The following is a 24,671-nucleotide window of genomic DNA, read 5'->3' on the forward strand; positions in this document are numbered from 1 at the left end:
AAAAATAAAATTTAAAAAAGTAGATGAATTTATGCAAATTTTATTTTATTTCTAAAAAGTAATTGTTTTTTTCTAATTATAATATATTACAAGCACGTGTTTCCAATTTCTTTAAGTATAATTTTGTATTGAAATACTATATACAAAATAGGTAGATACTCTGTAAACTCTTTGACTATGAATAACCAAATTCCTATGTAATCTAAAGCATATTTATATTACAATATGTATTTTTACTAATTATGTGAGAGATAGTGTTTTTAGAATCTCTTTACTTCATTTTTCTGATATTTTTTTTTATTCGTTCATCCATTTTTTTTTATCACTCGTGTTTTGGAATTACTTTTTTGGTTTTTCGGTATGTGAAGTGGTACTCGGAGAAGAACTCTGATATTAAATCATCATCTGTGTTAATTAACTCACATAAAAAGTTCAAAAATTGAACTAAATATTCTATCTATTTATATTACTTATTAATTGGCGTATTGGGTTTATCACATCGCTTTAATCCATCTGTTTTTTTTTATTAATTAATTTGTGTACTTAATTAATTTTATTTTTATTTTATGGATATTCTTTGCTAACACGGATAATTGTGTACCTTTTTATCTTCTTTTTGATCTCTTAGCCTCTCAATATATCTACTTTCGACATTGTTTAAGATTTATGGTATAAAATTAACACTTGGTATAAAATGATCATGCTTATCAAAATATTTACCCTTCTAATTTCATGTAGTTGAAACAAAAGAGTAGTCCATTATACTACATGTCAGTGTTTGCGTAACATCTTCTCCTACGTCACAATTATAATATATCAACGTCATAAAACCTAGTTATTAGTCCAGACAATCAGTGACATTAACAAATTGAGTTGAAGAAAAAAAAATATGGTAGAGAAGAAACATAAATTTAAGAATATACAAAATTTCAAATTATTATTTTTAGATGAAAAATATGAAGATAAGAGATATACATTCAAAAATTTAAATATTTTATTTTATTAGGTAGAATTTGAGATTTTTTTTAATTTTAAATAATTTAATTGGTGTTGTAAAGTTTTAGAATTTCATTTTTTTTTTAGATTTCTTATTAAAACAATATAATCTACCATTACACATTTCAAATTCAATCTAGAAATGAATTATCCTATTAATTTTTTTTTATTTAAATATATTATTAATCTATATTTAGGTTATTGTAATACCCCCAACGTAGCAGTGTAGTTTCTCGAATAAAAAGAAGATGGGTATTTTAGGAAAATAAAATAAAATAAAAGTTAGAAAGAAGGTATACAAGTAAAAAGCATACGTGTATTTAGCAATTGTGGAGCTTAGAAGATTCCGGTCCGGTTTCATAAAAGATGGGCTTGGCCCAAACATGACCCTGCAACCCAATGTTTTAAATTCCAAAACTTCTTCATTAGGGTTCCATCGTTCTTTCTCCGTCGCCACTGCACCCACTTCCTTCGTTCTCCGTCGCGACGCGAAGCGCAAAGCAATGGTGAGTCTCATTTCGCGCCTTCTTCATTCATTATCATCATCATCATCTACATTCAATTTTGATTTTTTGTACTCAATTTTATTTGACCTCGCAGGCTCCGAAAAGAGGTGTGAAAGCTGCAGCAGTAGCTGCGAAGAAGAAGCCCGTGAGTACCACCTTTTCAAATTCAATAGCATTAGTAATAACAATGAGGAAAATTAGGGTTTATTTCAGGGTTTTGGGGGGAATCAATGAGTGAGTGATATAAACGTGATTTTGTTTTGTTTTTGCTTTTGTTGATCGGTGTAGGAGAAAGTGACGAACCCGTTGTTTGAGAAGCGTCCGAAGCAGTTCGGGATCGGAGGGGCGTTGCCTCCGAAGCGGGACCTGACTCGGTTCGTGAAGTGGCCGAAGACCGTTCAAATCCAACGCAAGAAACGTATCCTCAAGCAGAGACTCAAGGTCCCTCCAGCACTCAATCAGTTCACCAAAACCCTTGACAAAAATCTCGGTACAATAAGCTTCTCCATAGACACTGCAGATTTAAAAAGATAAATGAATTGAATTGAGATTTTTTCGAATATTGTCGGAGTTTGACCTAAAACATCAGGGCATGCTTGGGGATAAGGATATTTTTTTTCAGATTTTGTTGGGATTAAAAGCCGTATGCTTGGACCTTTGTGTAATTTGTAAAGAAGTTTTGTTTTGATAAAAATAAGTAATAAGTAATTTTATGAATGTGGTAATTTGTAGCCAATTGTCTTGTTCCCAATAGCTTTTCAGCAAAATCGTTGCTCCTTAATGGAAATTAATTATAGCGAAATCATCTTTAATCAAACTCAACCAAAAGTGAAAACAGTTATTAATATTAACTATCTGGTTTTGTGGAAGCAGCAACGAACCTATTCAAGATGTTGCTGAAGTACAGGCCAGAAGACAAAGCTGAGAAGAAGGAGCGTTTGTTGAAGAGGGCTCAGGCTGAGGCTGATGGGAAAAGTGTTGAAGCCAAGAAGCCTATTGTTGTCAAATACGGTCTCAATCACGTTACCTACCTTATTGAGCAGGTATTTTTTTTATCTCTATTGTTGTCGTTTTTATTGTCATTGTTATTAATTGTAGTGCCTAGATTTTATAGTTGGAACCACAATCCTCCACATTGTGTGAAATTGCCGATGTTTGACTGAAGTTGTGGTTGTGGAGAAGAACTGCCAAAGATAGTGTTGTAGATCATCTTATTTGAAAAAAAGTGAATAATGCAATTTGTGTTTGTGTTTTTGAAGTTTCTCTATTATACGAAATAGTCTTACGAATTGTTGACTTCCTAGCCTTCGTGAATTATACTTTCGAGAATTTAGTTTTAAATGGGCTCCAATGCTTTGGTGATTAGGGGTGTCATTGTTGCTGTAATTGTGAAGTTTCCTATGTTTGTATATTTGATATAAAATGAGGTAGTTTAGATATTTGTTTGATGGAATTGAAAAGAAAGTGGTTTACAGTAGCATACGCTTTGGTGGAGTAGAAATGATGCATTTTGTTTTTCTTCCTGTTCCTTTCAATTTCATCTTGTTTTAGACAATTCAAACAACTGAACCCAATATCATGATGTTCTGTTATTGTTGTTAATATTCAAGCGAAATATTTAACATGCATAATTATTTCCAGGTGATGTTGGAGTAACAGTTTCTTTTGTTTATTTTTATCAGAATAAAGCGCAACTTGTTGTGATTGCTCATGATGTGGACCCAATTGAGCTTGTCGTCTGGCTTCCAGCACTTTGCAGGAAGATGGAAATTCCATACTGCATTGTCAAGGGCAAAGCACGCTTGGGAACGGTAATTATATTTATTGACCAAGACAATGTTTTCATCAAACCTGAACACTGGATGATGGTGTTTGTTTTTTTGAAACATTGCCGCTGATGCTTTTAGAACGTTTATTTGTATGAATCTATGATTTATTACTTATTCAGTTGATGTGCTCTTTTTTCAGGTTGTCCACAAGAAAACTGCTTCAGTTTTGTGCTTGACTACTGTTAAGAATGAAGATAAAATGGAGTTCAGTAGAATCCTAGAAGCTATTAAGGTCATATAGTTTTGAGTTTTATTTGTTTGTAGTTAAGTACTGTTTTTAATTGATGAAGTTGACTGAGTTTACTTTGTTTCTGTTCTTTATTTCTCTTTTCAGGCTAACTTCAATGACAAGTATGATGAGTACAGAAAGAAATGGGGTGGTGGAATCATGGGTTCCAAATCCCAAGCCAAGACGAGGGCAAAGGAGAGACTCCTTGCCAAAGAAGCAGCCCAAAGAATGTCCTAGATTTACTTGTTTTTATAAGTTTGAGTTCATTTTTCTATATGTTATTATATGGGAGCATATGCAAGTTAATATGTGAGGTTTAACTTCATTTTGGTAGCTCGTAATCCAGTAAGACCCGATTTTGATCGTTGATATTTGATTTTCAGTAGTTATTCTAGACTTAATGAAACGTCATCTTTTTTCTGTTCGGGAGTTACTATTACCATTAAGATTTTGCAGCAATTTAGTGGTTCTAAATGGTTTGTTTTCTTATAATTGTTAAATAATTATGATTATGATTTTAAAAGTATTTCTAAAACAAAATAAGAGATTAAAAATTACGGAAGATGATTCGTCTGTGGCGGGAATATGATCTTTGAGTTGTTTTTTGTAACTTGGGAATCTGATTCTTTGTAGTCTCAGTTTCTGATTTTTATAACTATGCTAGCCTTTCACCATTCAAGTAAAAATCATTAAAAACTTTTATTTTGATCCAACGATTAGTAATTATGTTATTCAATAATTGTTTTAGGCTTTTGAACTTTCGAATTATTGAGCGAAAATATTAATATTTAAATACAACAATAATTTTATTAAATTGTTGATCCTATTTAATTGTGTAATTGTTGGGACTGGAATAGTTAAAATTTTAATGGCCGAATACTTCGATTGAATTGTGCTTTGAGATATTGTCGACTTTTCACTTGAATTAAGGTTGTTATGTCCAATTTAAGTAGTACTAGCTATTGTATGAAATCTATGCTTTGTATGTGTGAATTAATACTTCTTTTACTTAGTTGAATGCTTAGAATAAGTATAATTGGATGATAGAATGGTTATTTTGTTACTTTAGAATCTACGGAATTTGTGATTATTCTGCAAATTTTTGTTCAAGGAATCTTGACCCAAGACTATTGGAGATCTACTAAATTAAATTCTAACACAAGAACAAGTTTAATGATATAAAACATATATTAGTAAAAAATATATAGTAACTGATGCAAGAATAACATTTTGACACCTAAGATGAATTTATATTATCCATATACATAATACATGTGTTCATCAGAAGTGATTCATTATATATCTCTGCTAATACCAAACATTCTAATATAAAATTCATTATACATTAAAAAGTGTTACATCACACTCTTGCTATGATTCACACCATAAACCAAATTAAATGTTCTTATTAAATTATATGCGCATTTTTTTACTAATGTATATTATTGGCTAGAATATTTAAAGATAGATTAAATATTAGAGGCTATAATTAGTGTTAATTTAATTTGTTAACTTTTGTAATCTTTGAATGATATACATTGAAATAAGTGGTAGTAAAGTGAAAGCAAGAAACTTATATAATATTCCATTCCAAGCAGAAAAAGGTCTGTATAAATATTACACAATAGTGTGACAAGTCCTAACCTTCCATCACCAAGACAAAGTTTACTATGTGTTGATTATTAAGTAGCTTACATTATACCCTAATGAAGGGCAAAATAATGAATAGCCTATAGAAGCATAACAATGCCTATGGCTTAATAATAACTTGCATCATTATCACAAAAATGAGTTAAATAAGGAAATTGATAAATATTATGTAATAATGCTACAAAATGCAGTTGTAGTTCACTGCTTCCAACACTGAGGGCATGCATGCTTTGGATTCCTTGTAGCAGCAGAGAATAATATATAAGAAAGTGGAAATGAAAAAGCCATATATTGTTGTTGTGGTTGTGTTGTCCTATTCTGTATTCCTAAAACTTTCAGTGGTGAGCCACAATTTCTTCTGGACAACAAAAACTACTTCATTGGCATCTTGGTCAGAGTCAGAACCTGCATCTGCAGTTGCAACTGCTTCCCAGTGCAATGCTGTTAGGTACTTCTTCACCAAATCAATCACATGTTGCTTATCCCTTATGAAGATGAAACCAGTAGGCCTCAACAGACGGTCCATCTCAATCAGTAGATCCACTGGACTGCACCCTCTCTTTTCAATGTCAGAAATCACACTCCATGCATGGAGTAAATCATAAGTCCGGGGGTATGTTGAATATGCTTCGCACCTGTCATAAGATATTCATCACTCTTCAGTATATCACTTTTGTCAATCACATTCATACTCAGATTGAATCAAGGATACACAACCTATGTAGCACAAACACTGACACAGAGATACGTATCACTTTTAAAATGTAGAATACATGGACATGAATCTATATATTATATAATTATGAATTATATAAATTGACAATAAAGATGTGCACAATTATGTTTTAGATTTTTTTTGGAGCAGAAAAATGTTTTTCATGACTGGTTCAAAAGAATTTATTCCTTAACTTTATAATCATAATAAAAAATTATACAATAAGTTTTAATTTTTAGAAAATTAATGTATTTTTCTTTTTTAAAATTGTGTTAGAACTGTATTATAGAAATCAACTAATATTTTTTGAATTGGACACTCCACTGATGTGTTCTACGAGTGTCAGTGTCCAATATGTGTCTCGACACAGACACACCATTTAAGAAGAGTGTCCAAGCTGCATAGTACACAACAGGTTAAAGCAATGAAGTAACAAATAATCATCATTGGCTAAATTAGTCAAGTAAAAAGTTCTGTCACAATCAGCTAATAAGTCAAATAAGTTTAGAAGGGTCTTGAAATCAAATATCCTCAAATAAGACTTAAAAGGGGAAGACAGTCATTGAAAGATATCAAAGATGCAATAATAAATTATGCTTCAGTAGAAACAGTTGTAATACCAGTCATGGATAGACCCTATGAGGCCCCTGTCATATACAAGCTTTAGTGTGTTTGGTCCATCACGAGGTACAACATTCATCACCCAAACATCCTTGCCTCTAAGAGCTGCTGCAAACGAACCCATGTTTGCTTTCATGTCCATCACATTCCTCACCGCGTTTGGCGACATTTTAGGACCCACCAGATTCCAGTAATTCTCAACTCTTCCTTGCCATAGTTCCTGTACCACAACAAAAAGTTAAGCCTGTAGCCCATTTATCTAATTGTATCTTGTTAGTTCAAAAGTTTATGAGCTGTTTACAAGAACAAGAACCAAATTATAACAAGCCAGAGAAAAATTGCAAATTCCAATTACCGTATCCTTTTCAAATATTTCATTTGAATAGCCAAAGTCAGCTAATCTAGGAGGAGGAGTGGTCAGTCTCATAGGCCATGGAGCTAATCCGCTACCCTTGACTCTGTTGTCATCTGATAAAATCAACAAAAGTTTCATCAGATGAAGTCTTTCTACCTCATCTCTTGTAAATGGTTAAACCTCAACAAAAATTGTTATCATAATTTATCATAGGTTGCATGCACTCAAAGCAACTGCACAAGTTCAGTAACAGCAGCTAAGATGATGGTAAAAACTAAAGTATTTCAAATAATGGCAATAACGCTTTAGCTAGGAACATTCAGTATCAGCTCAAAACAAGCAGTTCACGGACAATACAAAATAACAAGATTGACTAGTAATGAGTACTGTGAGAGTGAAGCCAAGATGAATATGTTGGCCTGAGTAAACATATTCCTTTTCAATTCAGAAGGGGGAACTGGCACTGCTTAGTCTAATTTACTTTAATTCAGTAAATATCTATTACACTGCCATAATATCATAGTTTCTTATTTGGTCATTCTCTAACAATAATCAGTCCTGTAATTCAACGTTTTCACTCTTCCCTAGGGATGACAAATGAACCCATACTTGCAAGTATTGTTTGAACCCATCCCGATTTTGACAAAGAATCCCTGCATTGAATGGGTACAGGTATGAGTTTTTTATCCTTAGTTTCATAACTTATTTTTTTGTCATACATTTGATCATTTTTACTTTTTCTATAATTATTTGACCTTTATCCAATTATTATTTGATACTCTCTTCTTATATTTATACCATTATAATTTCTTTCTTTATATTTGACATTGGAGAAAAGAAAATGTGTATTATTTTGACGATGAACACTTATCATGTTTCCTTCCCTCTGATTTCATAACAATCGCATGCCAATCAAATCACCTTTTGGATCTTGAACACAAAATACTCCTCAATCTAATTAGAGGAGATGAAGATGACGCAACTAATCAAAATGGTCATCAAGTGTCTACAATTTATTATAAGTTTCCTTAATTTAATATTACCTAACCAAGTGGAAGCTCATTATCCGGGGCATTACATTCATTTAGGAGATAAACTAGAATAAAAGAAAGCAAACACATGTGATAAGGCTCATGAGTCATTGTACCATAGAAATAAATATACAATTTGTTGATACACCAAAAGAAAGCAAACTTATAATATATTTCTAGTAAAATACAAATGACTATAATTTGTATACAAGGCATAGATATAAAGTGCAAAAAACATCATATATTCGAAATATAAGATAAGAAGGTACTCACGGTCAGAGTAAGGTGTGATGCAAGCTTCCATATTCACTCCCCAAACTGCATCTGGGTCTTCATCAGACTGGCAAAGAGGAGGGCGAGTGCCGGGTTCTCTCTCCATATAACATTCATTTGTAAGAGGTTTTTGCCAGATGACAGTTTGGTCTTTCTTTGCAGCAATTCTCCAACACATACGTCCCACAAGGGCACTCATTTCTCTCCATATCCTTCTATCCTCTTCATCCTGAGCATATGCTTCTGGAGATGAGTATGCAAAGTAACCTCCCGGCCTAAGCAACCGGTCTAGCTCAAGGAGTAGTATTCCATCCCTTTGAAGCCAATCGATCCGGCAACGAGAACAGTGTGCAAGTTCAAAAGATCTGCTAGGGTAAGGGAGTCTCTTAGTTCCCAAGACACCAAGATATGCAGGAATTCCTCTCTCCAGAGCAAATTGAATTTGATTTTGATGCACATCATTGGGTGCCAAGGACATTGCAATGATATCAGATGAAAGAAGATAAGCTCCAAAACTCGCAACACCACACCCAACATCAAGAACTGTCCGCAGTCTTCCTTCATTATTAAGATTGTGTTGTGAAAAATTGAGCATCTGTCAATACAAACTCACTGTCAGATCCATAAAGTGAATTTTAATAATCAGAAGGCACCAAACAATCAACACTGTCAAACATGGTACTGAAAATCCCGTTAGCTGATATTATACATCACATTTCTGTCAATAAAATGAATGCAAACGGAAAAACATGCATAAAGGCCAATGATACTAGCAATTGAAGAAAATAATACATATACACCAGTAAGCCTTACATTTGCAATTGATGCAATGTACTTGTCAGCTCCATAGTGAAAATGTGTCCCTCCTCCAGGAAACACAATCTTTTCACCTTTTACAATCATCCAGTTCTGGTCAGACTTCTCATGTGCAAGGTGGGTGTGAGGTATGTTTACTTTCCATACCTCATCTCTGCTCTGTGGCCACTTTATAGGGACCTGCAACACCACAGAAACAACAATTGTTTGGCACTGACAAACATGATACATGTATCGGCATGGAAATGTTGAAGTTGCAAATCACATCTAGTCTCGGCATGTTCTTTACCTTGTATCCTGCGGGAGGAGGAATCAAACAATTGAATCTCCTTTCTGGAGGAGGACAGTGTCTCTCGTAATGCTCCATCAAAGAAAGATCCAGCTTCAACCTCATTTGATAGATAAGATGTCTGTCTAAGCAGGGAATCAACTCTGAATGACTATCATCACAAACCTTCAAAAACAGAAATGTTATGAATTCCACTATCTTGATGACATGATATGCACAACCTTGAACTAAATGGAGGTTAAAAGTATATGACTTAGATAACCTTTACAGTACAGGAGGCGAATGTACCTCATTAGAGACCTAGAAATAGAACCTGAATATGGCGAGGATAACAATGAAAAATTTAATTATCATGCTTAGCTTTTCCTCTTTCGTGATGGTGAGGCTGTGCAATCTTGATTATATTATGAAACTACAAAATTTTATTTATTTATGCAATTATGACCCTTGCTGCTTTAGTTTGCTATTAATTATAAATATGCTATTAGTTTTGTTCAAGTTTTCTCATATCAATGGACATGCATTGTTTATTAGTAACTTGATAAAATGTTTAGTTACATACATATTTATGAACTATTAATATTGTTTTATAAACCGAAAGCAACTAGTATAGACCCAAAATAACTCTTCATGATATATAATAGCAGAGTGCAAGCTTAGAACCTAAAAATGAAGAAACATAGTGAAATATGCCATGAGTATAAGCTAGCAAAAAAACTTACAGGGAAACTCTTTGGTACAATATCATCCTCACCATCTCCCTGCCCAATCCTTGATGAAGAATCAACTTGCTTGTTATCAGAATCATCATCTGCACCCAAATATGATGCCCCAAGTCTTTTCAATGACTTGCTGCCATATTCAAGTGCAGATGAACTACCATTCTGAGAACCAAAGATGGATCCTCGGTACACATATAGAAAACCGAGAAAGATTGCCACGCCACATATGTACGCAACTACACGCTGCTTTGGCGGTCCATCAGATCTTCCCCTCGACATTTATGAAAGTAATGCAAATACAAATATATTTTTCAATGCTAAATTATGGACTGAAACTGATCACAGCACAGATCTTGTTTCACCAGACATGAAGCACCAAATTTACCACCCAAAATAACACTTAAACTAGCAACCCCAATAGTCCAAACTAGATAGCATGATCCAGCTTCCTCATAAAGTTTGTCAGAAATTGACACACTGATAACTGATTCAAAAGATTAGCCTGCAAACAAGGAAAGGGACTGCAGTCAGCAAATTACATTACTAATTCGTCTTTTTAACTAAATCATAGAGCTAAAATAATTAAAACAAATAAAAGGTCCAAATACAAAATCCAATTTAAAACTTATTTCTTTTTTAGTGTAATCGGAGTTTGATGAGATGTAAACGGGTAAGCAGAAAGAAATAGGAGATGATGATAGCAATATCTGGTAACATGATAAAAAGTACTGGTATACCCTGTCAACTAAAGTAATCCTACTAAATGGCCAAGGATAATTAACATCAATAGGAATCAAAGATGTTTGGCCTTATCTAACTAAAGTTCTAACATGCAATAAATGAGTATAACTTAAGCTATTTTAATTAAATCCACCAGAAAGTTAAAACTCATTCTATAATATTCACTCCTAGTTTTTTTCAGCATATAGTGTGCACTAGCAAAAAATAATAAAACATTAAAAGAATGAGGTGAAAGAAAGCGATGATGACCTCAAATCCATTGATACCTAACCAATGAAAATGATGGATCCATAAAGATCCCATGACTCTGATAATTGAATGCATCATGAATAAATGAAAACCCGATTCTGAAACATCATTGGATCTAAATCAATTATCAGTCATAGAATTCAATGGAACTCCCAGATCTGGCACAATGGGAAACAACATCAACATCAACTAGAGTAGAACTAGTTGATAATTCAACCACCATTCAATGCAACAACAAAAAAATATCAAAAAAACCTGCAATCTGGTGTGCATTATATATATAAAGCTACAAAAAACATTTCCATGAGCACTGGAACGGCGAAATCAAACGAACCCAGAAGGAAAAACGATCCAGATCCAGCAAAAAATGCAAACTTGTGACAAAATCAGCAGGGAAAGTGAAGAAAAAGAAGAAAAAGCTTACTGGGTTGGGATCAAATGTGTGTTGGGGTGTGATAAGAGGAAGTTAAGAACTCAGATTTAGAGAGAAGGTATGTGATATGGATGAGAGAGGTATCAGATTTGAGTGTTTGCTTTAGATTTTCTATTTAGGGAAGTGTCACAGAGGAATCAGGGAATATGTGTCACATTTCTGCAATTTTTCTTCAAAATTACATAAATTGTCAAATTTTTAAATAAATATATAATTATATATGTTGGGTTTTCAAGTGCAATTTCAGTTGGATAATAAAAATAAATTATCTTATTTGAAGTATTGGAAGAAAATATATTGTGATTGTAAAAAAAAAAAGTTTTAGCATATTTGAAGTTCTACATTGTGCTTGCTTGAATATTTTAAATTTTTTTAAGTCTTGTTTCTTTAACACATTTTATAATTTATTTTTGTATTTTTTAAATTTATAATGTTCGTTAGCATATTTTAAAATTTATTTTAACTTTTTTAACTCTAGTTCTTAACATGTTTTTTAATTTTGTAATTAAATAAATATTTATGTTTTATTACTAATTCAATCCATGCAACCGATAATTTTTTAAGATGGGAAAACCTTCTTAATGTGAGTTGAGAAATAAAAATTCACGTCCCAGAAAATGTCTCTACTAGTGTGATTACAATGTCTCTCTAACCACCTCTAACTAAAATTTCTAATGTCACACTATAATGAATATTTATTATCTCTATGTTTTTTCCTTGCTTGTATTTCTCCTCCTCACAAATTTTCTTTATATAGAGAATGAGAGAATGACTTCTTCATAAAGAAATAATTAATTCTTATCATATTTTTAAGATACCTAGAAATTATTATCTTCAGTTGGACTTCATAATCTTCAAAAAAGATATAATTTCAAAAACTTTGGAATGATCATCATTGAATGGGTTAATTATTAAGATTTATTGGTTATGGTCCTCATTAAATTAAGAAAAGATTTTCAACAAAAACCTCCAATCATAATGAAGAAACTCAAGAGAAACTAGTTGACATCAATAACTAAAAGAACGAGGTGGTTGATGTGTTTTTTATTTCGTAATCAAATAAATAATTACAAAATAAATAAAAAATGAATAAAAATACAAAATATAATTAAAGTACAATTTCAATAAAAAAATATTAAAAAATAACTTCAAATTCAATTCAATTTTATCAAATTCATTTATATAAGATAAAGTTTGCTTTCCATTCATATCATTCATATATTACATACTGTGAAATCCTAAATATTTAGGATCTAGGGTTACTAAATTCTTTATATATATATATATATATATCCCAAATATCATACTTGCATCAAATCATCCATTACTATTCCATTATAAAAGTTGTTATGAAAATGTGTGAATTTTTGTTTTCAAGAACTTAAATTTCATCAAGAGGTAAAATCATCACATACAAATAAAAGTTCAAACTAAAACTCATATCTTTTAGGTTTGTTACTATATCAAATTTTGTACCTTTAAAACATCTTAATAATTTTATAAGATTGTTTTGTCATGTCTTATTTATTAAGGTACTTTGTGGTAGCATACTTTTGAATCCACAATTATTGCTTAGCCTAGTAGTGCTCATCATTTTACTACTTCTCCACCAAGCTACTAAAAACTATTCACCCATTTTACTTTCTTTCACTTTATCTCCACCAATCTTTGTGCCCTTCTCTTTTCCCTTCATTTTCAAATCAATAAATAAACAAATTGACCCTTAGTCTACTCAACACTATCCATCCAAATTCTTCTTCTTCTTCTTCAAAGGTTCATCCTTTCTTCACCATGGATCGTCTCATCAATAGGGGTTCACACTTTCTTCTGAGGGCCTCTACACTTTTGGAGTCTCAGTCCACCATGGACAGTTTCACCAATTGGTTAGATTATGCCATTGTTGATGATTCCAGATAATATACATATTTTTTTTTTCATTATTTACTTGGTTTTTTGAGTTAATTTTCCATGCACTATGCAGATTTTTATTTTCAGTTTAATCATGTTTTAGGTCTTTATTTTTTTCTCTCTCTCTCTCTCTTAAGTTCAAGAACATTAGTTACTTTTTAGAACAATTTCGTTTTTAATCCTTAAAAACACACCATGTGATTATCTCTGTTGGCACTAAAACAGATCTTTTTTCAAATTAGAGAAATTAGAACATTTTCTTTTTAATTTGAAGGACAAAGAGAAATTCATCCCAATTTTAAACGCAGCTAATTATGTTCATAAAAGTAATATTCATTTGAGGTTTTTTCAAACTATTGAGAACTTGTTTTCTTCCTATTCAGGGGTTCCAGCTTTCTCCACAGTCTTCAAACTACCATGGATTGTGTCATCAACTGGTGAGAGATTATACCCTTGCTGATTTTAGATAATGTATTTCTTTTATTTATCTATCTATTTACATATATATATGATTGGTTTTGTGAGATTAATTTGAATAAGATGGTATAAGAGTTGTTAAGAATGTATCAGTGAAGTTTATTGAGACTATTATGCAATCTAAGATTTTATATACTGCTATGTTTTTCAGAGAAAAAGAGAGTTCATCATTGATTGGAAAATTAAGTGATACATTCTTTCTTGTAATACTATCTATTTATAAATAGAATCTATGGGTTCGAACATGTCTCTTAAATGACGTATCGGACATCGACACGATGAAGTGTCTAATTTAAAAAATATTTGTTAAATTTCTAATCATTTTAGTATAGTTGTAACACAATTTTAAAAATGAGAAATACGTTTATTTTCTAAAAATTCAAACTTAATGAATAAATTCTTATTATGATCATAGAAATAAGGAACAACTTCTTTTGAATTAGTGATGAGAAACATCTACTAAAAAAAACTGTAACCTGCTCGTGCACATAAATCTTTATTGTCAATTTATATAATTCATAATTATATAATATATAGATATGTGTCTTACATTTTAGAGATTATACGTACTTTTTGAGTTTGTATCTGTATCGTATCTGTATTTGTGTCCATGCTACATAGAATAGAATTCCTTATATATGTGATCCATTAATCCAATTTTATATGGTTGACTGAAACAAACAGAAATTCTATGTTTTAGGTTGGTGTCCCTGATAAGTTGTTTGGGGGCAACGATTAATCCAACACTTGAAAAATTCACAGGACAGACATTTAACGTTAAGGATAACTCTTGTGATGAAGTTGGAATTGATGGAGAAATGTTGTTGCATGTTGCTGGTGCTGTAGGGGTGGCTTTGGCAGCCATTGTTCTTGTTTGGTTTCTTTGGAAGATGATTCAGGTGGTATTCGGATGTTGTTGTTGTTGTTGCAGAGGAGTAGGGAGGACAATGAAGGCTCCAGGGAGGAACTGTCGCATTTCAAGAAACAGCTTTGAACGCAATCCTACAGCTTATTTTCGTAATCTGCGTAGTGATCAACGAAATGGTTGTTTGGTTTGAAATTTTGAATGAGTAAATTAGTAGTTTTTTACTTCTTTGACGTGAAAAATAAAGAACTTATTAAGTGGTGTTGGTTATTGTATCAAGGCTTTGTTTGTGTTTGGATGGTGTTTCTTGGCATGATTTGGGTAGAAGATGTGATTTGATGTTGTTACAAACATGTTGTAATTTGTGTTGATTTGTTACAAACATGTTGATTTTGATTATAAATTTGATGATATTTGAAGTTTCTGTTGGCTAAACATTTATTGTATTGTTTTAATGTTTTACAGAACATTTTATTAAATTAAATTCCAGGGAAATAAATGTATAAAGGACTAAAGTAGTTTAAATTAAAAAAAATAAACTCTTTTTCTGATTTTCATGTGCTTTTTCTTAAATTAATTATGCTCTATGAGAATATATCTCTTGCAAAAAAAAATGAATAAAGGTGAACTTACTCACAAAAAAATCTACACTGAAATTAAAATAGAAATATAAACTAAAGAATATAATTAATACATTCCAATGTTTAAAAAAGCAAATATAAGTAATTATTGATTTTTAATGTTATTTTTATTTTGGCAACTAATGCTTCAAGGATGATAATTAGCCTTTTCCTATTATGAATAAAAATACTAACTATAAATCTTAATTTATATTACTACCTTAAATACGTTTAAAAATAAACTAAGAAATGTTACATTACCAAAAGTATTTTTCAAGAAAAAAATACTGGGAAAGAACATTTTTGAAGCAATTTTCTGTTTGTCACATTCAAAAGTTTAGACAGGTTACAAAGTTGATCATGATCAAGACATGCCTCAAAACTCCACACTTGTGGAAGTCCTTAAAAATTGCTTACTAACAAAAATCCTTACATCATGAGTGATTGTAGAAAAAAAAATAGAGTACAAAATTAGATGAAGTTGCATCTCCTAATCCCAAAACTTTCCTTCCCAGAAGATGAAGTTGGGAAGGCAAGGGTATTCTCAGATTAAAGATCTCAGCTCTTCATACCCTCTCTAATCACTACCATTTGTTTCAACTTTTAATATTGAGTGGGGAAAATAAGGCCTACCTTATTCTCTAACCACACCATAAATATTCTTCTTCCAAGCTGTTCATGATTTATCCACTCTGTAAGCTAGGCAGCAGAAAACCACTCCTTGAGCTGATTAATATGAAGGTACTGTGTTTTAACACTGAATGTGGAAAAATACGAAGCTTTTATCTTCTTCTTTTCTTCCCTTTTCCAAGTTGTCCAGATTTGAAGGCATGTTCTTGGTCTTGAAGGAAAGCTTTAGCTCTTCCATACTTCTCTGCTCTATCTTTTTCCAGTAAAGACTTCTCTTTGTCCTTCACATCAAGCAAAAAGTAGTTGTCTTTACGCAATTCTCGTGCAGCCCCCTTAGCTTCACGCTTCAACTGCTTCTTCAATTTTTTCAACTCAGCCCGTTCCCGGTCAGGATCATAATCTCTACCCTTGACATAGCTGCAGAACAAACGAATATGACATTTAAGTGCTTGATTTATGTTAATTTTCTGATTCACGTGACTCGGGAAACATGTTATCAAATGCAAGCAAGGGAAAGGAGAGACTTACTTTTCCTCAAATTTAGGATTCAGCATTTTGATCGGTACTGGCTTTTGTTTCCGCATTTGAAGTGGTCGTCTCAAAGTGTGAAGTTCATCCACTTTCAACTTAATAATCTCAGCCACATCTTTAATTTTATCTCGTAATGAATTTGGCATATTTTTCTGTTCTTCTATCTCATTTAATATTCTTAAAATTGGTAAGAATATTTCAGGAAATGAACTTAGGCCTTTATAGACGTCAACATATCCTTGTAAAGTTTCAACAACTGTAACTAACACACTAGCCCTGTAATGAATGAATCATAATTAGCCAAGATAAATGAAAACCATAAGCCTTCAAAAAGAAATCAACAATCAATACCCTGAACAATCTTCAATATTAGCAGCATCCAGTATTAATTATCAAGACTATAGCTATAACACAATCTAAATGACCAGTTCTTGATAATGCAACTCAAGCACATATTATTATACAGTATTCATCCCAACATTTTTTGATTTAAAATGCATTGAGACCCCATTTAAAACAAAGACAGTCAACATAATAAGATAAATGGTTCTAACAAATTATTGGTTACCTGAAACCAACTTCAGTGAAGAAAGAGGAGTCTTCTGGCAAGTCTATAATCTTGAAGAAATTCAGAGGGCTAATCGCATTCACTGTCTCATGTATGCGCAAGATAGGCTTGAGAGCTTTCAGTTCCATAAGATGATATAACTGGGATAAAACAAATTATATGGTCATTTCAGTGTCCAAACATGAAGCTGTAGTACAACCAAGATGAACAGCACTACATCTCGATATTGTACCCAAATGCAGGGTCTAACAAGATTATGGATTTACCCAAGTGCTAGGATATCATACTAATCCTCCATCAAATGTTCTTCTACTCTCTATTACATTAAACATACAGTAATTAACTAATAAAGAAAGGGTAAAATGGCCCTTTCCCATATTTATTACTTATTGTCAAGAGTAATTTGGAATTGTAAACATGGAAAAAGACAATGTTATGGTATAGGGCATCAGATCAAAAGCCAAAAAAATGTACAGCAACTGTCCGGATGGTCGTTTTCTCAATTAAATTTGCAGTAGCAAAAGAAACTGTTTACAAGTAAAGGAGGGTACGGTTTAAATGAAAAGAGTAGACAGCAATATTCACAATACTTGTGAGGACTGCAGTTTTCTACCAAAGGACTAAAATATCTACAATTGTTTTCTTGTGCAAAGAATAAAGGAGGAGGCCAATAACACGTGATGAGGTAAATGGTCCGCATATAACAAAAATATATACATACACACCCATCACATAATATGACTCAAACAACAGATGATCAATGAAAAAAGCCATACCTGGGAATCTTCATCTGAAATATGTTTACTTTCAGTCGTTGCCAACAGTGAAGTTTGAAGAAACATTATTGCTTCGGGACAGAATTTTCTAGAATGTCTAAATACCTGCCATTTTATACTCAGTACATAAGCAAGCAGAAAATTTAACAAGAAATGTGAAAATTTAAGTTCTGCAATGTAATTAATATCTTAGTAAGTAATCATCAAAAACAAAACTCATTTGTGGAAACATACACTACTAATGAAATTTTCCATTTCGACTGCATAAATAGCCATCATTCAATGATAGTCCTTCAGAGTTCATTATTGGTGATACCAGATGAAAAGCGTACAAGTTAGACAGAATAAGCTCAATGAAGTATGTTGCAAGAAGTACTTACTGAGAGAAGCATAGAGCATAAGAAAGAGCCAATGGCAATATCCCGACCAGATACAATTGGGCAACGCATCAGATATTCACACATCAACAATATCACAGGGGTCATAACTGGATGCCTAAAGTCAGAGCATGGAAATATCATGGACCACAAACGCAAGAGGCACAATGTTTTTGAAGAAGGCCAAGAGCTACTTTCTGTGGCAAGAGAATAATTACAGACAGTGTTACCAAAACATCTAACAAATAGTTCTCAACAAAAGTTAACATAGTGAATGCAACTATTCAACTATATTTAAGTCTGACCAGATTTCTTGATACTCTCGATGAATTGCTTTCTAGTACTTTCAATTCTGCGGCGAGCACATATTGCAGCAAAGTATGGGATTTCCGTACTCATCTCTATCAATGGTTTCACCAACAGATTGAGTAACTCAATATTCAGTGGTTTCTTATTTGCCAAAACAGCAAAATATTGCAACAATATTCCATAGAATACCTGAAAAGAGAAGATATATTATAAACACCTCCCATATAGTTAGACATATAACAATCACAAACCACAATATCCTGACATATTTAGAAACAGAATGTAAAAGTGTCAAATGATACATCAAAAATAGTGCTGGGACAATCTGGTCTACAAAAAGAACAAAAACAACAATCAGGTAAACTACCTAGCCATATATACATCGATGGCAACATAAACTAACTTGGTTAACTACCTGTGGTGCAGTAGCAAGTAGCAGCCAAAAGACAGGATAAGGAGGAGTTACAGTTCAACAATAATCATGCCTACAGTCCACTCCATTGTAACATTCTAAGTTGATTTTATTTTAACCTTCCACTTACATTTTATCCAAGTTAATAAAGAAAACTCGGATCAAATCAATTTGAAAGGTTAGGATTTGTTTTTAAATGAGATTTCAAACCTATAAAAAGGGAATTGTTCAGATGTCCTTAAATTATTTTCTTGACTGTTAACCAGCAAATTGGCCCTCTGTTGGCTACCTATACGTCAATTCTTCTCTCAAATTCTATTAAGTACTAAAGATTTCACCCTAAGTTCCTGACTCGAAACAAATTTCAAAATGCATAATGAGCTATTCATAATACCTATCCATTTCATCCCCGTGAATGGAAATACAAACTGGACCTTCATGTTTAACTACCAATGCTTAATTGACTACCAATGCTTAATTCCAGAATGTTTTACCAAAAGAGGATAATAAAAGAGTGTACATCTTCATGAATGGCTTTCAACAGCAAAATAATTAAATTTAAATGAAGGAACAATTAAAAAGTTACAACAGAATATAGACACACAGGCACTTGCATACAAAATATATATATATATATATATATCAAAAGCCATCATCTAGCTTGTATTATTAATCCATTAGTTTGACCAAATCAACAATGCAGGATTATTTTAATAAAGAATGACATCTGAATAAAATCGAGTTGGGAAAAGTTTTCATTCACTACACTATAGACAGTAATCAAATCTTATAGGCAGTAAGTACAGCAACAGTACTTTGTTCCCTAAGCTAAGTTTCATTAAATTATGAAGAGTATGAAAGCTGTAAAACCAATATATTTACACAGATGAGGGAAATATTTCAGTAATTGATATAGGTTATCCATTAATTGTCAATGCAACTTTGAAGTTCATACCAAAGGAAAAAGTATTGCCAAGTTGAAAATGTCAAAGAGATTGCACTTTTCAAATAAAACAATTACGGATTCAGTAGATATGTACAAGAAGCGTGAAGAGAATATCAGACTCTAGACAAAAAATTAAAAAGAGGAATGAGTTTCATACTTGCATTTTCTTTCGATTTTCTGCAGCAAGTGTGATTGGATTACTTTTCCGAATCCGATTGACAATCAAAATAATGTTGGAGTTCGAACATTCATCAACCAGTGAACATAATTCTTCAAAGGTCTTGGGAGCTTCAATTATATAAGGAATGTCTGACTCTTTTGACTGTTTTACTCCAACATTTATCTTCTTTTCATTTGAAGAATCCTTATCTCTTTTCACATTTTTAACAGAATCATCTCTCTTTGCCTTTATATGAACCGCAGCATCTAGTCTTTCTTCTACCCCATCAAGGTCTTCTGAATCTGTTTGTTTGTCCTCATCACTATCATCTTCGTCTCCATCTTCTGAATCTGCACCAATATCATCGTCGTCATCACTTTGTTCCCAATCTTTTAAAGAAAGATCCTTCTCGTGTTTTTCAAGTCCCTCGTCTGATTCTTCATCAGCATCTTCAGAGCTTTCCAAATCATCAGAATCTTCACCATCATCATCTTCACTGGCAGAATCTTCATCTTTTCTTTCGAGAATCTCATCAACCCACCCCTTCTTAGTCATAATCTGTTCATTGACAGAGAAGGAATCACCTAGATCATCCCCAGAGAGAGATCTTGGTTTCTGTTCAGATGCCTTTTCTGAATCACTATTGTCTTCGTCACTAGAATCTTCAGCAGCAACCATCCTCTTCTGCCGCTCTTCCTTAAATAATGAATAACAGGATTCATTAGTTTACTCTATAAATAAATATATATACAACTTTACCTTATGCACATAGCCCATGATTGGAATCCACAACCACAGGATTACAAAGGCAGCAACCTTACTGAGCTGCCAAGTTCACTCATCCCCAAAAACAAAATATTACACTAATACAAACATCACTCATGATTCATGAATTTAGTTTACCAGCCCAGGGTTCATTCCCATCCCTCCACTTCAACCATAACAATAGTCTAAACTACTTTAAAATGTAGCTAAGCTATATAGCTAAGATCAAAGCTTTATTACCAAAATGTGGGAAAATGCTGCTTTACATAAAAGGGTGATTTATTAATTGTATAATAACAAACTTGGGGTTAAAACTCGTGTAAGCATACCTCCAATTGCTCTAGACGTTCTTTCTCCTCCTGAGCAATCTCTTCTGGTGTCTTTGTCCTGTCTGAAGGGCGAGCACGCATTTCCAATCCCATTTGTTTGACAAGTTTGTCATAGTCATCAGGTTTTTCCTGCCATAAAGACAAAGTTAGAAGGTAGATATTCTTATAATAAGAGGAAGTTCATGGATAAATGGTACCTGCACAGAATTTTCCATTTTACGACTGGTAGGTATGTGGTCCTTGTTACTTTGTTCATTTGAGTTTACTAGAGCCTTCAAAGCTTTCATCTTGTTGGGTTCAGTCAAAGATAACAAGGCCTCAGAGTGAACCAAGGAAGTGAAGTCCTTGTCCAATTCTTCCACCAAGTGTTCATTTTCTTCCTTATCTCTAGCCTTTTGAGCCTGGAAAGCATTGGAGAGAAGAAAAATTGTCAACAAATATAGAAGAGAAGACAAATAAACCACTCTACCCTAATTAAAGAGAAACATTTCCCACCTTGTAAAATTTGCTTTTTAAGATGATTTCCTCCATCACTTCCTTCTTGCTTTTGTGTCTCTGCAGAAAATGTCAAATTTAGGAACCAACGTAGTATTTGAACTATCAAGCAAATATTGCAAAAATTTAGCAAGGACAGGATGCTAATATTTCTGATAATCACCAAATGAGAAATCACTAGCAGATTAGGAAATCCATAAATTATGGAACACATCACGTAGGCACAATGCCATCATAACAGGAAAAAAGGTAAGTGTGCCAACAGTGATAGCATAACAGGCCTTACATGTTCCTCCCCATCGACCACATTTTCCCCTGGTATCTGCATTCTACGCTGAACCAAATCTATTTCCTCTGCAAAACCAGCACTCAAAATGAACCCAAGATACAAAAAAAAAATCAGCAGCTTACTAAGCCATTCATTACAATTGAAGCATAATGTTCACAAATAAGCCATCAATTTAGCAGTCATGAAAAAAACATTGCATAAAATCACCTAACTACCACATAGTTAACATACCATGAGTCTCAGCATCAACATCGTCAGGAAGCATCTCTTCCTCAAAATCATCTCTTCCAAGAGAATCAATTCCCTCAAAATCATCTTCCTCTCCATCGGACAAGTGATACTTGCTTTTCTTACTCAGCTTCATGTTCAACTAAAAACACCCAAACAAAGAAATAAGTAACAGCACATCAGCAACAAAGAGTTAAAATAAAAATATAGTTTTTTTCACTGTCAACTAATCATAAACCCCAACACACTACAACATATAGGTTTTTTGTGATTGGAAAACACTGTAATCCATCGACACTGCATACACTATTTACTCTAACAAAAATTACAAAATATTAAATTAAATACACTGAAAAGTATAAAACATTTGACAAATGCTAACACAAACTCTAACATACAGTATGTTACTAGAACTTCCCAAAACTTTTTTACACTGTCATCCAGTCATGAATGCTACAGAAAAATGCTTGCAACACAACCTCTAACGTATTCACTTCAACATATTTTCGTCATTAGTAAAAATTTCTTGAAAATAACAAACTTTTGTGTTTCTAACTTCTTATATAAAAAGTCTTACTTGAATGAATTTAAACCAGAGTAAATTAATAGAACTCCTAAAAAAAAATTACACTACCATCCAATTATGTATGCAAAAGAAAAAAAAATGCTCGCAATCAACACTGACGTAAACACGCATTCTCTCATCAGTCAAAATCCATTGAAAATCACAGTCGTTTCTGAGTTTCTCCCTCATTTAAAAACTCTTGAATGTCTTTTAACCAAAATGTGTAGCCAGCACTCCTCCAATGCTAAGGTTATCGACTTGTACCATAACTACATTAAAAACCAGTAACTTCAATGGGTTGATATAGTCTACACTGCGAAAACTAAACTAAATCAATTTTTAACTTCTTTTCTATTGAGTCTTGTTCGAATGAATATTAATCATAGTGTGGCTAACACCCCTCCAACGCTAAAGTTCTTCACTTTTACCATAACTGCTTAAAAAACAGGAGAACTAAAAACTAAAACTAAACAAATATCATAAATTAAATTTGCAAACAAAAATCATCGAGAACCTGGCGTTCGCGTTGGGATCGCAAGATGGCTTTCCCGAACTCGTCGAGTGCATGGTCGTTCTCTCCGATTCGCCTGTCAACGAAGAGGGAGGATTTTGCACTCTGCTGGTACTCCTTCAGGAGCGTGTTGTTCCGCTTCTGGATAGCCAGGGTTCGGGCCAGGCCCATGCGCCGGGCCTCGCCCTTCCTCTTCTGGCCCAGCACCTCGAATTTCCGTCGCGACCAAATCGACTCGAAGGGATTGCTGCCGCCGCCGCCGCCGCCATTGCTTTTGTTGCTTTTGGCCTTTACTTTCATGGCTACGCCTTCGGGACCAGATTTCTTGCTCTTCTTCTTCTTCTTATTCGAATCGGTGCTGTTGCCATTGCTGCTGCGTTTTGATGATTTCGCCATGGATTTTGCACGCAGTTGCAGAGGGTTTAGTTTAGGGTTTTTCTTCTGTGTTTGTTGTGTTATGCGTTTTGTTGATGTTACTATCTGAAACCAAGAAAAACTTCAATAAATATGGTCTTCAAATATTCTAAGGTTTCATTTGTTTTTCTAAAACCTATTCTATTTGTTTTTCTAAAATCTATTATATTTGTTTTAATTCTTAAATATTTCAAAAATTAAAAAAAATAGTAAAATATAATTTATAAATTAAATTGATTATTTACTCATAAAAAAAAAGTGAATGTAATACAAAAATATATGAAAAAAGTAGAATATTACTAATTTAATTTTATTTGTAGTCCGTCAAATTTGAAATAAATATGATTTTGATTCTCAAATTTAGAAGAAAAAAATTAATTCCTCAATTTGAAAGTATATATCATTCTATCTTAAATTCTGTTTCTTATTATAAATTGTAATTATAAAATTTACTTTTACAATCACTTGTATATTAATAATTATGTACCACTTTTACTCAAATTCATATATTAAATTATTTCATAATTTACGTTTTTATCCCATTTTTTTGTACTTTAGAAACAACTAGTACCTGAACAAAACATTTCAGTAGTATGAATATAAATAATAATATTATTAATTTTTTAAATTACATTTTATAATTTATTTCCTTGAGAGATTATATCTTTCAAAGAGAACAGAAATATTATTAATATCTTTCAGAAGATAATAATTATATAATTTTCTTGGGATTGATCTTCTTGCTAATTTAAATTATTTATTTCATATTATACGATTGAAAGATTATATGTACATAAAATAATTGAATTATTTTTGCTAAAAGTATATGCTAAAAATACTCGTTATGTGGATTAAAATATAGTGGGATTTGTAAGTTTCAAACAACACCAACTAATCTAAAATCTTTATCTGGCATATTTTTTCAAATATTTCTTTTCCTGTGGTTTTTTAAAATAAAATAAAATTTCTTTAAGAGATAAAAAAACTGTAAACATATTGATCAAAGATTATATATATATATATATTAAAAACAAAACATAC

General features: G+C 32.4%; 4 protein-coding genes across 5 annotated transcripts; 2 read left to right on the plus strand and 2 right to left on the minus strand.

The window, feature by feature from the left end:
* Positions 1-1,367: 1,367 nt before the first annotated feature.
* LOC137827508 (large ribosomal subunit protein eL8y-like) lies at positions 1,368-3,980 on the plus strand. The gene is made up of 7 exons (XM_068633673.1): positions 1,368-1,502; positions 1,597-1,647; positions 1,791-1,992; positions 2,376-2,545; positions 3,185-3,313; positions 3,471-3,563; positions 3,666-3,980. Exons 1-7 carry the CDS (start codon positions 1,380-1,382, stop codon positions 3,795-3,797), a joined length of 900 nt encoding a protein of 299 aa, XP_068489774.1. The 5' UTR covers positions 1,368-1,379; the 3' UTR covers positions 3,798-3,980.
* Positions 3,981-5,119: 1,139 nt separating this feature from the next.
* On the minus strand, positions 5,120-11,800 carry LOC137827507 (probable methyltransferase PMT3). 2 transcript variants are annotated; one of them, XM_068633671.1, is made up of 8 exons: positions 11,447-11,800; positions 10,033-10,534; positions 9,311-9,475; positions 9,019-9,201; positions 8,206-8,800; positions 6,902-7,014; positions 6,546-6,766; positions 5,120-5,845 (listed from the first exon to the last, which is right to left on the minus strand). In XM_068633671.1, exons 2-8 carry the CDS (start codon positions 10,309-10,311, stop codon positions 5,524-5,526), a joined length of 1,878 nt encoding a protein of 625 aa, XP_068489772.1. In that variant the 5' UTR covers positions 10,312-10,534; positions 11,447-11,800; the 3' UTR covers positions 5,120-5,523. The 2 variants fall into 2 exon arrangements, with proteins under 2 accessions (XP_068489772.1, XP_068489773.1); XM_068633672.1 differs by having other exon boundaries at positions 11,357-11,585.
* A 1,210-nt stretch (positions 11,801-13,010) lies between these two features.
* Positions 13,011-15,140, plus strand: LOC137827511 (uncharacterized). Its single transcript, XM_068633675.1, has 3 exons — positions 13,011-13,338; positions 13,747-13,800; positions 14,541-15,140. The coding sequence occupies exons 1-3, from the start codon at positions 13,247-13,249 to the stop codon at positions 14,896-14,898; spliced, it is 504 nt and encodes a 167-aa protein (XP_068489776.1). The 5' UTR covers positions 13,011-13,246; the 3' UTR covers positions 14,899-15,140.
* A 485-nt stretch (positions 15,141-15,625) lies between these two features.
* LOC137827502 (uncharacterized) lies at positions 15,626-23,732 on the minus strand. The gene is made up of 13 exons (XM_068633663.1): positions 23,220-23,732; positions 22,144-22,282; positions 21,910-21,977; positions 21,624-21,683; positions 21,326-21,529; positions 21,129-21,257; positions 20,032-20,730; positions 18,513-18,705; positions 18,211-18,404; positions 17,831-17,935; positions 17,055-17,194; positions 16,484-16,762; positions 15,626-16,372 (listed from the first exon to the last, which is right to left on the minus strand). The coding sequence occupies exons 1-13, from the start codon at positions 23,610-23,612 to the stop codon at positions 16,108-16,110; spliced, it is 2,868 nt and encodes a 955-aa protein (XP_068489764.1). The 5' UTR covers positions 23,613-23,732; the 3' UTR covers positions 15,626-16,107.
* Positions 23,733-24,671: the final 939 nt, after the last annotated feature.

Source organism: Phaseolus vulgaris, chromosome 7 (genome assembly GCF_000499845.2).
Source record: "Phaseolus vulgaris cultivar G19833 chromosome 7, P. vulgaris v2.0, whole genome shotgun sequence".
NCBI lineage: Eukaryota > Viridiplantae > Streptophyta > Magnoliopsida > Fabales > Fabaceae > Phaseolus > Phaseolus vulgaris.

What these genes read in the sequence shown, in the direction of transcription:
- LOC137827508 (XM_068633673.1), top strand. Translation starts at nt 1,380, where the DNA reads ATGACCCTGCAACCCAATGTTTTAAATTCCAAAACTTCTTCATTAGGG. An exon ending in AACCCTTGACAAAAATCTCG is followed by an intron (nt 1,993 to 2,375) that starts GTACAATAAGCT and finishes TTGTGGAAGCAG; the next exon opens with CAACGAACCTATTCAAGATG. An exon ending in TTACCTACCTTATTGAGCAG is followed by an intron (nt 2,546 to 3,184) that starts GTATTTTTTTTA and finishes TATTTTTATCAG; the next exon opens with AATAAAGCGCAACTTGTTGT.
- LOC137827507 (XM_068633671.1), bottom strand. Translation starts at nt 10,311, where the DNA reads ATGTCGAGGGGAAGATCTGATGGACCGCCAAAGCAGCGTGTAGTTGCG. An exon ending in CTCCTCCCGCAGGATACAAG is followed by an intron (nt 9,202 to 9,310) that starts GTAAAGAACATG and finishes GTGGTGTTGCAG; the next exon opens with GTCCCTATAAAGTGGCCACA. An exon ending in ACATTGCATCAATTGCAAAT is followed by an intron (nt 8,801 to 9,018) that starts GTAAGGCTTACT and finishes TTGTATTGACAG; the next exon opens with ATGCTCAATTTTTCACAACA.
- LOC137827511 (XM_068633675.1), top strand. Translation starts at nt 13,247, where the DNA reads ATGGATCGTCTCATCAATAGGGGTTCACACTTTCTTCTGAGGGCCTCT. An exon ending in ATGGACAGTTTCACCAATTG is followed by an intron (nt 13,339 to 13,746) that starts GTTAGATTATGC and finishes CTTCCTATTCAG; the next exon opens with GGGTTCCAGCTTTCTCCACA. An exon ending in ATGGATTGTGTCATCAACTG is followed by an intron (nt 13,801 to 14,540) that starts GTGAGAGATTAT and finishes TCTATGTTTTAG; the next exon opens with GTTGGTGTCCCTGATAAGTT.
- LOC137827502 (XM_068633663.1), bottom strand. Translation starts at nt 23,612, where the DNA reads ATGGCGAAATCATCAAAACGCAGCAGCAATGGCAACAGCACCGATTCG. An exon ending in AAATGGAAAATTCTGTGCAG is followed by an intron (nt 21,258 to 21,325) that starts GTACCATTTATC and finishes TCTTTATGGCAG; the next exon opens with GAAAAACCTGATGACTATGA. An exon ending in AAAATCGAAAGAAAATGCAA is followed by an intron (nt 18,706 to 20,031) that starts GTATGAAACTCA and finishes TTCTCTTTTCAG; the next exon opens with GTATTCTATGGAATATTGTT.